This window comes from Bradysia coprophila, unplaced genomic scaffold (assembly GCF_014529535.1).
Source record: "Bradysia coprophila strain Holo2 unplaced genomic scaffold, BU_Bcop_v1 contig_151, whole genome shotgun sequence".
In the NCBI taxonomy this organism is placed as follows: domain Eukaryota; kingdom Metazoa; phylum Arthropoda; class Insecta; order Diptera; family Sciaridae; genus Bradysia; species Bradysia coprophila.
The window spans coordinates 5,370,033-5,383,864 of record NW_023503423.1 but is presented as its reverse complement, the minus strand read 5'-3'; the positions used below and the strand labels follow the sequence as shown (position 1 = coordinate 5,383,864).

Here is a 13,832-nt window from a genome sequence, read left to right as displayed (position 1 = left end):
AAAGTGAACCAGTCGACATGGTATCTCTGAGAGCGCGCACTGTCATTTTTATGTACTGACGGAATTGATAGATATCGAATAAGGTGTTCCTCGATAGTTTGTTTAGTTTTGACGAAGTTTTCGTGAATGAAATCTTCAATATGACACAAGAAACGGGACAGAATCACAGCATGCAACCATTCTACGTTTCTCTGCTTGTGAGTGTTAATCGACTTTGGCTTAGTTTGTTTCCCAAATTTTAATATCTCTACAAGTCCGGCGGAGTAGCTGGTCTTGTCGTGGATGTTGCGCTGTTTCCCATTGACACGATAAAAACTCGTCTACAAAGTGAAAGAGGTCTGTGGCGATCGGGAGGCTTTCGAGGAATTTACAATGGGCTTGGAGCAGCAGCTGCCGGAAGTGCACCGACCGGTAAGTGACCACTTCACGTTACGTTCAATTTAAACAACTAAACAGCCACCGTCAGCTGCACTGTTCTTTTGCACATACGAAAGCATCAAAGCGGTGTTGTCATCGCACCTAAACAAAGAATATGCTCCGTACATTCACATGGGTGCAGCATCCATAGGCGAAATGGTAAATATCGATTTAACAGCAACGAGTTGTACGCGTTGTTCAACCTAATTTCCGTTTCCAGGTGGCGTGTTTGATTCGAGTACCAGTAGAAATAGCTAAACAGCGTCGTCAGGCGATCAGCACACGATCAAGTAGCATATCCATATTACTGGAAGCATACCGAACGGAAGGTATAACGAAAGGTTTATACCGAGGCTACGGCAGCACCATTTTGCGAGAAGTTCCTTTTGCATTTATCCAATTTCCGATTTGGGAACATTTAAAAGCCCACTGGACTGAGACCACAGGCCTGGAATTAAATACGGCAGCAGTTGCTGTGTGTGGAGCTGTTGCTGGAGGAATAGCCGCTGCCATTACAACTCCACTAGATGTTGCAAAGACAAGAATAATGTTGGCTGAGAGAAATCAAAATGCACGTTTGGCCATTACATCGGTACTGCGGAGTGTATATAAAGATCGAGGAGTGACTGGGTGAGACAATTTATATGAATTTTACCCAGTAGATGCGGGAAAACCTTTTTTTATCTAAATCTTTTGCAGATTATTCGCTGGGTTCGTGCCCCGAGTATTATGGATTACGATAGGTGGGGCAGTTTTCTTTGGAACATATGACGTTGTTTCACGATTCTTGCAGTTTAACGACAGTTGATGAATGAAGTGCTTAGTTTTGAATGTAGATTTTGGTTGTGCAATTTCGGTTATTATATGGTCGTTATGGTCGCCGAGCTAAGAAATTTGTTTGTTGTCGTTACCAGATAAGTGAAGCTTGGTCTCATGTATAGTTTGTTGTCGTTCTAATGGTAAAACGATAAAATGTCATAGGACTTGGTCAGACAATATTGGTCAGCTCTGAACGAATACAAATGACAAATCACTTAATTTTTGACTTTCACACAAAAAGTTTAAAAATTGACCCATTCACGTCACGTTTCCATTAGCACCCACTCCCTCTAATGGTGTGAAGTCATTTGTGTACATCATCAGAAAGGCAACACTATGCAGAAGCTTAGATAAATTGTATCTGGTCAATCATTCGTTGTTGTAATATCTATGGAAAGTAATAAAGGAAACTTCAAGATAATCAACGCATGTGATGGAGTAGTAAAACGTCCCATTTTCATAGTACCAACAATTTTATTTTAGAATAAATATTTCGTGTAAAGACTGGACAATTAATAATAGTGACAGAGACAGTCAGGGTAAATACATTTTATTTAGTGAAAAAAGGTGTAGATTTACTTAAACAATACAATTTGCTACCAAGAGAGTTTTAACTTAATTTACTTATTCTACGTATTTGTATAAAGCATTATGCCAGCACCATTTTGTTAATAATTTAGATATCTTCTTAACGCTAACTTATACGTCGGAACATGATTTCACTGTGAAGATTTTTATGTCTCTTAAATACATTGAGGATGACCTTTTACAAAAGATGACTTTGTTCATTCCAAATGTTTTCCAAATAACTCTCTTAACCAGGGAATCTTAACTCCAATTTAAAAACTAATTTGACGAAACCAGTAAAAATTTGTCTCGTCAAAATGATCTATTTCTTACGGCTTCGATGTCTAGCTTATCCTGCATATCTGTACTGTTGGCAAGGTATGTAATCTTATCGTATAGACTAAAAAGAAATTTACGAGATGAATCTAATAAAAGTAAAAAAAAAACTTTTATTGCCTATACGTCGTGCGAAAGTTGGCCATTACATGGCAATTGGCCACATGCGGTAATGATCCATTTCATGATGACCAATTTCGGTAAATTTTACGTGAACTCCTTTGTGATAATCACGTTTCGCATGAAGAAGACAATCAACCAGAATGTGTCACGTAATTCATTAATTCTGAAACAGCCTTGTAAATCTCGCAAACTCATGTTGTTTTGAGCAACTTGCTCCTTTTTACTGTTTTTCGACAATTGTAGTTGTATACCTCGCCCTTGGCTCGGATACACAAACTCTACACTTGTCGAAAGGACAGTTACCGAAGCTCGTTGTTCAAAAAACACACGACTGAGTTTACGAGTATTGCTAGTTTGTTACCTCATGGAATGAATTACTTTCGCAGCATCACATGTAATGTACTATTTTTCTGGAAAGCATTTTATTTTTCGCGATATGTCACAACCATATTGTCTTTCTATCTATATGTGAGCTCTGGTGGACTTCCGAGTTATTGCTCAAATGACAAAATGTAAAAAGTCGAGCGTACTTCCTGGAACTATCAGTTCAACTGAATTTATGAGAAATTGCTAGTTCTTGTAATAGGTCAAGGTACTACACAAGAATATAAAACAATTTATGTTTAGGCGACCAAAAACGTTACCTTCTCTCATCAGATAAAGAGCCAGAACGAAAAGAATTTTTTCCACATTTTCGTCTTAGATCGGACTTGAATCTGAATATAAATTTCGGACGAGAAAGGCGGTTTTTTGGTCCTGGTGACATAATATACAACTGAACCGATTCCCAACAAGTAGAGATGGGCAAATACAATAACTAGAGACAGCTGGGATAGCAATGCTGAATTTTTTATCGTTACCGTTTATTTATCTCTTATTTGAAATTGATGGTTCTGTTATAAGTGACTTCAACAAAAACTGTTCCACAAAATGCCTCTAAAATGATCAGCTAATTTTGTATTGTCAGCTGTTTAAAACCAAAAATTGTAATTTCATTTGCCCATAAATTTGTTGTGAACTCTAAAATCAGCGGTACATTTTCGAAGACATGCTGTGAAACCATCTTCAGAATCGGACTCCCAAATAAGAATTATTTGCGAACACAAAAAAATCGTCACGCTTCAATTTAAGCCATTACAACAAAAAACCAACCCAAATGTATGGAAACACCTGTGTGATTCAAAGCCAAAATCAAAACATTAGTGGAATGAACAGAGCATCGATATGTGAATCAACAAATTAGTCGAATCATTTCAACTACACAATCAACGATTTAATAATATACGAAAATTGCAGTAAGTATAACAAACAAGATTAACGAAGTCAAAGTGTTGTTCTCGTAGGTCATTTTCTCTTTGATCAATAAAGTCGTTCTCGCCTCATTGTGCGATATCAACAATTGTGTTATTTCCTTTGTTATTTAACATGTGCTTCGTGGCGTCGGTTTACGGATTAACAATCGACTCTACCAGAAGCTAATGCTAAATTACGTGCTCGATTAATGTACGAAAATGACACATTGCCGTATGGCATCTGGCAGTCAATTTTAGTGCAGGTAAGGTACAAACGCTTCGGGTTCTCATTTGACACCCCAAAACCACATAGCAAATTTTTACAAATTTGCTGTGGTACAATCCCAAGATACAGAAACTATCTTGTACTCCAAAATGACCGCGAGGTTTAACAGATCTATTGATTGATACGTTGTATGGATGTCAAGGGATATGACGAAATACGAATCATTCAAACGCTACAACCTGCAACGCCAGAACGAGTTCAGTCACATGGTGGCATGGCGATTTATACGAAGAGGCAACTCATGGCCTATGGTGATTAGACACTTGCTATTACCTAAAACTAATAGCCGTAACCGTAACAAAGTCGGAAATATCAAAAAACCCAACATTCGCTTTCTCCATAAAAGAAACCATATCGACATAATGTCAATAGTAGAAAGAGCTACAACATGACAATGTTGATAGCGCCATCTTTGGGAAAATGTACAGGTCAATTAGTGATGGTTGTGGTATTCGCATACCACCCACGGCTTGGAGAATTCACAACGTATGGGACGTTAACACACGGTCGATTTGTGAACAATCTAAGTCGGGAGAGATATGATGTAAAATCACAGTCCATATGATCAAGAGACTTGTACAATAGCACAACAGGCCCATCTGAGGCTTAGGTGCTGGGCTTACACCCTCCCATCTAATCTAATCTAATCTAATCTAAGTATAACAAGGTATGTTATGGTAGGTATAAAAATGTAAAAAAAAAATCATTCATCGTGTATGCGTTATATGCAAATGTCCCGTTAACATTTTCATTAATTATACTAAAATCATTATTTCGTATGCATGTTCTATTTGAACAACAAAACAGTTTAACTGTACGTCGAATTTTGTGATTATTTTCGCTAGACAAAAAATTATTGATATTCAAATTTCGGGAAATTGGTTTGGTCCGGTTTCCGGTATTGAGTATGTCATTAGTGGACCTGCTTAGGCTGAAAAATAGGCTTAATCGTGCATCTTTGAAAATCGTTATAACGATGATTGTAGGTTGTTCCGTATCGATTACTGATTCTAAATTGATGTGGGGCCAAGACGGCAGCTCAATGGTTCTCTGGTGAGCGGCCGTTATGTCCCTTTTTTTCTATGATTTTTCATTCGTAAGCGAGAAGAGATATCAATCCACTTCCAAAGGATAAGTTGTAGAGAAAAGTCTAATTTTTTTTTTTGGTGAAATTATTTTTTGACATTTGAATCCAAAATGGCGGAAAAAATTGGTCAAAGTCGAAAACTATTTTTTTCTCAAAGGAAAATCTCTGAAACTGATAGAAAGACTGTAAATTCGCAAAAATTTTCTTCAAAAGGTTTATAGAGAATTTAAAGAGCTACGTTTTCGTTTTTTATTGATTGAAATCGGGCAGCTCGTTCCGGAGCTATGTCCGTAACAGTGAAGTCACCACATGTTCTTCATGGAAAAATACATCGAAATTATTATTTCTTTAGAGTAAATAATTACACGTATTTCCATGACAATCGACCTAGAGTTGTATTTTCTGTAAATTTTAGTAACTCAGGGCGTAACCGAGTTTCACATTTTCACGGAAACATGCTCCCTGTTCTAGAATTTAAGGATTTTGAAGGATCTCTGAGTTTTTTTTTGGATTATCTTCAGGATTTATTGAACTGTTGAGGTGGTAGTGTGTCAGTTCCTAAAATTATGTCACTGCACATGCACAATATGTTCCCAGCTCTAGAACGTAAGTATTGTGAAGGATATCTGAGATTTTATTGGGTTCCCTTCTGGACTTTTAGGATTGTTGAGGTTATATTATGTTAGTTCCTAAAATTCCACCACCTTACATGGTATACCATGCTATCAGTTCTAGAATTTGAGTAATTTGAAGGATTTGTCAAGTTTTTCTGGGTTTCCTTCTGGTCTTCTGGTGTTAATGAGATGGTAGTATTTTGGTTCTCAAAATTCCTCCATCCAACATGGTCTACTATCTTCCCAGTTCTAGAGTTTTGAGGTTTCTTAGGATATCGTTTGAACTTACGGGATTGTTAAGATGACTCTAAATAATCCTGAATATCCAGATGATGTACCATAATGGTTAAATTTTAGGATCTGACCAGTTCTATAATCCAAAAAGTCCAGAAGGAAACCCAGAAAAACTTGACAAATCCTTTAAATTAGTCAAATTCTAGAACTGATAGCATGGTATACTATGTAAGGTGGTGGAATTTTAGGAACTAACATAATATAACCTCAACAATCCCAAAAGTCCAGAAGGGAACCCAATAAAATCTCAGATATCCTTCACAATACTTACGTTCTAGAGCTGGGAACATATTGTGCATGTGCAGTGACATAATTTTAGGAACTGACACACTACCACCTCAACAGTTCAATAAATCCTGAAGATAATCCAAAAAAACTCAGAGATCCTTCAAAATCCTTAAATTCTAGAACAGGGAGCATGTTTCCGTGAAAATATGAAACTCGGTTACGCCTTGAGTTACTAAAATTTACAGAAAATACAACTCTAGGTCGATTGTCATGGAAATACGTGTAATTATTTACTCTAAAGAAATAATAATTTCGATGTATTTTTCCATGAAGAACATGTGGTGACTTCACTGTTACGGACATAGCTCCGGAACGAGCTGCCCGATTTCAATCAATAAAAAACGAAAACGTAGCTCTTTAAATTCTCTATAAACCTTTTGAAGAAAATTTTTGCGAATTTACAGTCTTTCTATCAGTTTCAGAGATTTTCCTTTGAGAAAAAAATATTTTTCGACTTTGACCAATTTTTTCCGCCATTTTGGATTCAAATGTCAAAAAATAAATTTCACCAAAAAAAAAAATTAGACTTTTCTCTACAACTTATCCTTTGGAAGTGGATTGATATCTCTTCTCGCTTACGAATGAAAAATCATAGAAAAAAAAGGGACATAACGACTGCTCACCAGAGAACCGTTGAGCTGCCGTCTTGGCCCCACATCAATTTAGAATCAGTAATCGATACGGAACAACCTACAATCATCGTTATAACGATTTTCAAAGATGCACGATTTTTTGCCTAAGCAGGTCCACTACATTGTGATCTTAAGAAATAGATCCATGGCATTTAGAGTCCCTCTCTAAGGCCACGGTTTGGAACATATTCAATATTATTATATGCTGCTCGCAACGAAAAACATTTTAGGACGATTTGTTTTTGAGCCCTTGGGTAGGCCTAGCATATCTCTCAACGGCTCACACATAGTAGAAAATTGGTGACGAATAAAATGTAAATGTAAAATTGGTATTCAAAAGTCTGTCGTGCCACACAAGTCCAATTTTGTAACTTGTCTGACACGATAGGCCTTTTTCAAATTTTCAAATTTTATTTTCAATTTTTATTCATCACCAATGCCAATTTTCTTCGATGTGTGACGGTCAAGATATACACTAGGCCTCTAGCCCCATCACGCCCTTCGTAGGGTTCAAAAATAAAAGTCGTCGAAATAAAAGTCGTAAAAGTAGTGGTATAGGTTCCAAGCCGTGATCTTATGAGGGACACAAAATGCCGTAGGACACTGTGGTCTAAAAGTTAATTTGACTAAACATTCTTGTGTTAACGTCACAAGTGTTAATTCTACATTCTCGGCTTAAACAGCTGCACACTTTTCGTGTCTCAAGAACTTATTTTCATTTAAATGAATTGCTGGTTCCCCCACAAGAAAGAAAAAAAACTTACAAAATTTACATCCCTCCAACTGATCGAAACACACGTTCAGTCAAGTGTTTATCTCACAACATGTAATGGCAATGTGGAATTTTTACCTGACACAACTGCTATCAATCGTTCGTCGATTTCCTTGGACAATTCCTGCCAAATGCATTTGCCCAACAGTGATACATCTTCCAATGCCGGTCGAAATGCCACCAAAACGGTCATACAAATCCCGTCGTTCTGACCATTTTCACTCGGACAATGCTCCACCGATAGAATGCCCTGCGGACGATGTTGCGGTAATTCGGCTCCGAACAGTTCGATCAAAAATTTCCTCAACGTTGCGTGAACGCTTCGTTGCGGATGAACTTCGACCGTTGGAAAATGGTACGAATTTTTCTCGCTCACCAGAACATGGGCACGATTGGTACATCGCTTTTTGATCACAGCTACCAGTCGTAAATAGTTTTTCGTGTGCGATTTCCGTGCAGGTAAAATGTTACCGTGCCACACTTGGTTCGTCTGACCGCGATGCTTGAACTGTTTACCCAAATCAATTAACGGCAAAATGTCCTTGGATCGCAGACTCAGTTCGTTCATATTGGATATCCATTTCGCTTGCAGCGATTCCTTGTCGGCCCGAGCCGGAGTCTTCAGTTCACCATTCAGAACCGTTCCGGTCATAACGAATCGAAACCAAGATCCACCCGCACATTCGACGGCCAGCAATGATTTCACTTCAATGTTCAAACCAGTCTCTTCAAACACTTCACGAACCGCAGCATCAACAATCTGTTCATCTTTTTCCATGCGACCTGCTGGCAAGTACCACGTACCTGCACACGATTCTTTTGCCTCTTGCATCATCAACACCTCGTCATGTTCGTTGATGATGACACAGGCAACGATGTAGGTTACTGTCCTACCCAGCACTGGTAGAAAATTGGACGAGGCACTGGGCTGAACACCTTGAGCCTCGGCTGCTGCATTCTGCTCTTCTAATGTAAAATCACACAGTTCGCTAGTCGATTCATCGAAATGAGTGCCACTCAATAACTGTATTAAATTGTGTTCTATATTCTCTGCCATTGCAAATTTGCAATTGTTTTGCTACCTCGACGTGAAACTGTTGTTGTTTTCTTGTATTTATCGCTGGGTACACACTTGCTGAACTGAATAACTAATAAATTCTCTTCTGCACACTTCTTTGCAAACTCGTACAATTAAATCACAAGAAATTACGGGTTAGACAGCACAAAAAAAAATTAAAATTTCAAAATAAAAGCACCACAGCCAGTCGATTTAATAACGTTTAAGCGACGCACCGTAATTGATTAGATCACGAATTTTCGGGTCTATGGGTGTTACAGAGCAGGTATTTTGAATTTTTAATTTTTAACAAAAACATTAGAAAAGATGCGGATCGACGGTGTTGTCTATGAGAAAACTTGTTTTGAACTGTTTCGTTCGTATGTGTCAAAGTCTTGGTTGACGCGGTATGTAACATTTTGTTGTGTTGTTGCTTCTCCTGCTATTCTAATGTTACGTTGCTTTTCGGAGAGAGCAATAATATAACGTGTGATACTCAGCCGTTTGTTTTGCAACATTTTTGTGTTACATACCAACTTGGTGTATCGGTATTGTGGTAGATATATACACTGTAGGGTAAAAGAACAAGTCTACGGTTCGCTTATAAATTTATGTTGCTGTTCTCTGCATAATTGTTTGTGTAAAAGAAGACAGCTAACTCAACTAACAAATGAAGCAGAGATTGAGTCCAAAATGTCAATATACAACTAGATAAGAGAGGACCGGTTATGGGTCCACATTGTAGAGGACGGCAAACTTTTGTCATTGGTGGGCAAACTAGTCCTCTGATTACCATCCTTGACCAATTATTGCCATTTGAAGCAAAACGAATTTTTCGTACGAGTGATTTTCGATTACAGTCCAAGCCCTTATGTCAATCCGCTCGCTTTAAGTTTTTCGATTTTTTTTTCTTTGTCTCATGTGATCGAGCATGAAAAACTGTGGAAATAATTAAATGGAATGTGCAAATAGCAAATATGCAAATTTACAAATAGCCACTCCATGGGTGGAATTTGTGTCATGTACAGGTACAAATTTGGGATTGATAAAATAAATGAAAAATGTCTGGCAAAAAATTAAATGGAAAATCGCTTTTCCGGCCGGAAAAGCGGTTTATATGAAAAATCTAAAAGTCAAATATCTACCGAACGTGACAACTTTATTCAAAAATTCTTTCTTTTCTTGAAAGCCTGATTCAATACCAACATTTCGTGGAACAACCTTTTTTTGCTGTAAAACAAAATGGCGTCGATACAGGAATCTTCCCATAAAATGACCCGGAAAATGCCTAAACTTTCAGTTCACCTCACACCGTCAATTCGAAATTGATTTCAATAAATGAGGGTTCTCTAGACCGCCGTTTTCCGGATGTCGAGATATAAGCCAGGATTTCCACGGTTCCTAGAACTGATATTTTCCAAAAAATTTTAGTATTTATGGCTAAATTGCAGTTTAGTGGAACAACACCGATTTGAATGAAAGTGGGTGGGATCGACAGGGGAAAGTCACCTGATGACCCTCCCCCTCCCCTCCCTAAGCCGCCAGGGCCCTCCAAAGTTTCCACACTTTTTCCAATTTTCGTGCGTTTTTTTTAACGGAATCGACAGTAGAAGGTCCACAGATGACAAAACAACAAGAATTAGGAAGCAAGAGCCTCTCCCGTAGCCGCCAGGGCATTCCAAAATTTTCACACTTTTTCTAATTTGTGCGTTTTTTGAACGAATTGACAGTATGAGGTCCACTGATTACAAAACAACAAGAATTGACGCGCACGAGGTCCTTCCAAATGTGTCTCGCCTCTCAGAATAAATTTTCCTTGTACGAAATGCCGAGGACTTCATTGTGCCCTACAAAACAACTTCATTTTCTTTGTACGAAATGCCGAGGACTTTACGACGCCACGAAAACAACGAAAGACGAAGAACCCTCTACTGCCACCGACTCAGAGACGGAATAAGAATATAATGACTGCAACTAGATACATTCGTAATTTCATTACAACAAGGGCATCAGTACATATAAAACACAAAAAATGACGATTCCGTATAAAAAACGCAAGAACTCGAAACACTGTGAAAATTTTGGAGGACCCTGGCGGTCAGGGGAGAGGCTTTTGCTTCTTAATTCTTTTGTTTTGTCATCAGTGGACCTTCGACTGTCGTTTTCGTCAAAAAACATACAAAAATTGGAAAAAGTGTGAAAACTTTGGAGCGCCCAGGTGACCTTCCCCTGTTGATCCCATCTACTTTCGTCCAAATCGGGGCTGTTCCACTAAACTGCAATTTTGCCGTATTTATTTCTGAGCAAAATAGTGACACATAACAAATTTTTGCTGATGAATTTTGAAGAGTAGCCTGTCCACATCATTTTAGAATTGGATCCTAGTCACAAAATTATAGTTCAGGATGTTGTGGACGCCATTCAATTCCCAAATTTGTGTAACTCGTCAAAATACTTTCAATTCGACGATTTAACACCAGAAGTGATAACTAACTGGACCATATACATTCCATTTCTTTTAAGTACTTTCCCGATGTTCCATCGTCTTACCAGCTCTATCATTCTATCATCTATCATTTTTATCGCATTTTTTTCATGTTTTTTTGGATTTATCTCTTTCTTGAGGTAATTCGAGGTCAGTTCATATCAACTGATCATTCCATTCCTTATGGGTACTTCAACTTATAGGTTCTACCTGAATTATCTAAACCATTTTGTTTACGATAACCATCCTTTTCAACATAACAATCGACATGAGTTAAATAAGAAACTGTTCTATCGGTTTCCAGTTTATTGAATGTTCCTGAAATTACAACTTCTCTAAAAGTTACAAATTTATCGCACACGACTGACAATGTTCCGCGTTGATTTATATCCCCAAATCATAACAACGATACCAGCGGATGTACTGAATAAATTCGTGTAGGTTAAGACAACAGCATGACGTTCAATGAACTTGCCAATAATAAAAGGATATATCGATGACACGAGCGAGCCAAATACAAGAACAGACGATGCAATCGAGGTCGTCAAGACCAAATATTTTTCCATGAAAGCACAAAAGCCAGGAAAAATTGTCGAGAAGCCCATTCCGAGAATCATGCTTCCCAACCAGAACATAGGCAAATTATCGTTCGCCCAGATCAAGAGAATCGAGTTGCCTGTTATGACAAAAATGAAGTTGATGAAAATTATCAGCTCCGGTCGTACCTTGATAATGATTATTGCTCCGATTAGCCTTCCTATGCAAGACATTCCAATTAATCCTGTTAGCACGTACGAAGAAGCTGATTCAGTCATTTTAAGGTCGCTGTATTGTCCAAAAGTTGGTAAAAATTGCATTGTAGAGACTTCCATCGCTTGATAAACGCCAAGGAACAGTACCGTTACTGCAACCAATTTGATTTTTCTGCTGCTAACTCCCATAGCAGCAACATTCTCTTGTTGATTTATCGACGCATTTTTATCTTTTAACTCTGGTTCGATCTGGGACGGAACATTCTTAGCGTCGTCAATCATTTCGAAATTTTCGTTAGCATACATGGGTGGCGTATGATATCTATAGAACGTAAAGAGGAACAATTGGAAAGCTAAAGCTAAAGAATCTAAAGCTCCGATCATTAAAAATGGGATGTGTAGTGTTGATGTCTCGACGGGCGATGAATCAGTTCTGTTCAGTCCAACATTAAAATGGTCATATTTTTGTAGGAATGGCGCTATGAGTACACTGGGAATGATTGAACCGATACCATAAAACAGACTCTGTGCTTGAATAAATGGCCCGGCTTTATTTTGCCATATTTCGATCATCCAAACCATTTGTGCAGAGTCATAAAATCCGGTTGAAAAACCCAATATGCCACCACTAACGAAAAACATTGACTTGTCGGGACAGTAAGGCGTCATGTACATTGACATGGTCATTGCGCTTAAAGCAATAATCACGATCAGTTGGCGATTCATGTAGTGTGAAATAAAGCCACCTGTTGAATTGAAAGAAAGGATCAGATTTGCAGTCGTCTAATTTAACAACAATTCACTTTGTAGTGGCTTTTCGGGACTTATGAACTTGAGCTTTTTTGTCAAGCTTTTTCAACTGTGTATGGATGTGTGTGTTGGGGCGTGTCAAATGTTTGTATAACGCACATCCACATTTAATTGACCTCTAATTGTAGGTGATCGTGCTAATATTTCAAGCATTTATGATTGCAATTTGGAATGACGATAGCTTACATATAGTCGCTCCGCAGCAATACATAATTGTGGTAACAGTGAAGATCACTGAAATGTCTTCAATTGTCGTTTCATATTTTGATCTCATATTGTCCAAGGCTGGTGAGAACGAATTTAAACTGCATCCCTGCAACTCACAAATTATTATTTTTTGTTCGTATAGTCAATGAAATGTCTTCAAATTACGAAAGTTAAATTGCCGAGTAGGATTGCTGAGGTGGTTAAAATCTTTATTTGTCCAGATAATGGTTGCGGTTGGGGTTTTTTCCCTTCTTCAACTGTCAGTTTTTCAGCCATCTCTCGAATTTTAGCGTTCGTTTGGCTTGTCAGACGCTTCTGGATTAAATTCAGACTATTTACATCTGGTGGTAGCTATATGTGGCCGATGCGTAACAGCGTAACAGACTAAAATCCGTATTATATCAGAATAATCTGATGATATTACATAGCATACAAGATAACCAGTAAGTCTCGACATTATCTTCAATTGTCTGGAATTTGATTTACAGCATCGTCATGCAAGTAAATTTCCTCGGATTTAAAAGCAAAATTAGCGTCACAGATAAGCTTGGTAGATCCGTTCTATGCTCCATACATAATTAGAAATAATTGATATCACGCAAAGACATTTAAAGTTATATCACCGCCAGGTGAGACATCGAAATTCCTAACGAGGAAAAAAGGAAATTGTCTAACTTTCCAGTTGCAGTTCCAGTTTACAAGAGTATAAGGCTTGATTTCCACTTACCAAAAAAGTACTCCGTGTGAGAGACAAAATTGAATTTTTTCAATTTTTCTTTGTTTACTCGACAGCTTGCACTCTCACGCCTCTCACATGGAGTACTTTTTGTTGAGTAGAAACCACACTTAAGATTTGGAAAATTTGGAAACCTTACTGCTCCCTTCGCTTGTGGAAAAAGTGTGGGATCACGCGAGTGACACTCTTGGGAAGTTCTCACTGTTGTCGATAGATTTGATGTTAAACTTAAAACTTGGAAATTTTTACTTACAAAAC

The 13,832-nt window shown here is 37.9% G+C and overlaps 3 protein-coding genes across 3 annotated transcripts; 1 reads left to right on the top strand and 2 right to left on the bottom strand.

The window, feature by feature from the left end:
* The first annotated feature begins 23 nt into the window (after window positions 1-23).
* On the top strand, window positions 24-1,310 carry LOC119074657 (S-adenosylmethionine mitochondrial carrier protein homolog). The gene is made up of 5 exons (XM_037180936.1): window positions 24-197; window positions 255-411; window positions 467-576; window positions 638-1,047; window positions 1,117-1,310. The coding sequence occupies exons 1-5, from the start codon at window positions 141-143 to the stop codon at window positions 1,223-1,225; spliced, it is 843 nt and encodes a 280-aa protein (XP_037036831.1). The 5' UTR covers window positions 24-140; the 3' UTR covers window positions 1,226-1,310.
* A 5,355-nt stretch (window positions 1,311-6,665) lies between these two features.
* Window positions 6,666-8,963, bottom strand: LOC119074648 (8-oxo-dGDP phosphatase NUDT18). Its single transcript, XM_037180927.1, has one exon. It carries the CDS (start codon window positions 8,582-8,584, stop codon window positions 7,568-7,570), a length of 1,017 nt encoding a protein of 338 aa, XP_037036822.1. The 5' UTR covers window positions 8,585-8,963; the 3' UTR covers window positions 6,666-7,567.
* A 2,401-nt stretch (window positions 8,964-11,364) lies between these two features.
* Window positions 11,365-13,387, bottom strand: LOC119074623 (sodium-dependent glucose transporter 1-like). Its single transcript, XM_037180888.1, has 3 exons — window positions 13,004-13,387; window positions 12,818-12,944; window positions 11,365-12,567 (listed from the first exon to the last, which is right to left on the bottom strand). Exons 1-3 carry the CDS (start codon window positions 13,112-13,114, stop codon window positions 11,420-11,422), a joined length of 1,386 nt encoding a protein of 461 aa, XP_037036783.1. The 5' UTR covers window positions 13,115-13,387; the 3' UTR covers window positions 11,365-11,419.
* Window positions 13,388-13,832: the final 445 nt, after the last annotated feature.

What these genes read in the sequence shown, in the direction of transcription:
- LOC119074657 (XM_037180936.1), top strand. Translation starts at nt 141, where the DNA reads ATGACACAAGAAACGGGACAGAATCACAGCATGCAACCATTCTACGTT. An exon ending in TGCCGGAAGTGCACCGACCG is followed by an intron (nt 412 to 466) that starts GTAAGTGACCAC and finishes AGCCACCGTCAG; the next exon opens with CTGCACTGTTCTTTTGCACA. An exon ending in AAAGATCGAGGAGTGACTGG is followed by an intron (nt 1,048 to 1,116) that starts GTGAGACAATTT and finishes AATCTTTTGCAG; the next exon opens with ATTATTCGCTGGGTTCGTGC.
- LOC119074648 (XM_037180927.1), bottom strand. Translation starts at nt 8,584, where the DNA reads ATGGCAGAGAATATAGAACACAATTTAATACAGTTATTGAGTGGCACT.
- LOC119074623 (XM_037180888.1), bottom strand. Translation starts at nt 13,114, where the DNA reads ATGGCTGAAAAACTGACAGTTGAAGAAGGGAAAAAACCCCAACCGCAA. An exon ending in TACTCGGCAATTTAACTTTC is followed by an intron (nt 12,945 to 13,003) that starts GTAATTTGAAGA and finishes TGTGAGTTGCAG; the next exon opens with GGATGCAGTTTAAATTCGTT. An exon ending in TTGCTGCGGAGCGACTATAT is followed by an intron (nt 12,568 to 12,817) that starts GTAAGCTATCGT and finishes TCAATTCAACAG; the next exon opens with GTGGCTTTATTTCACACTAC.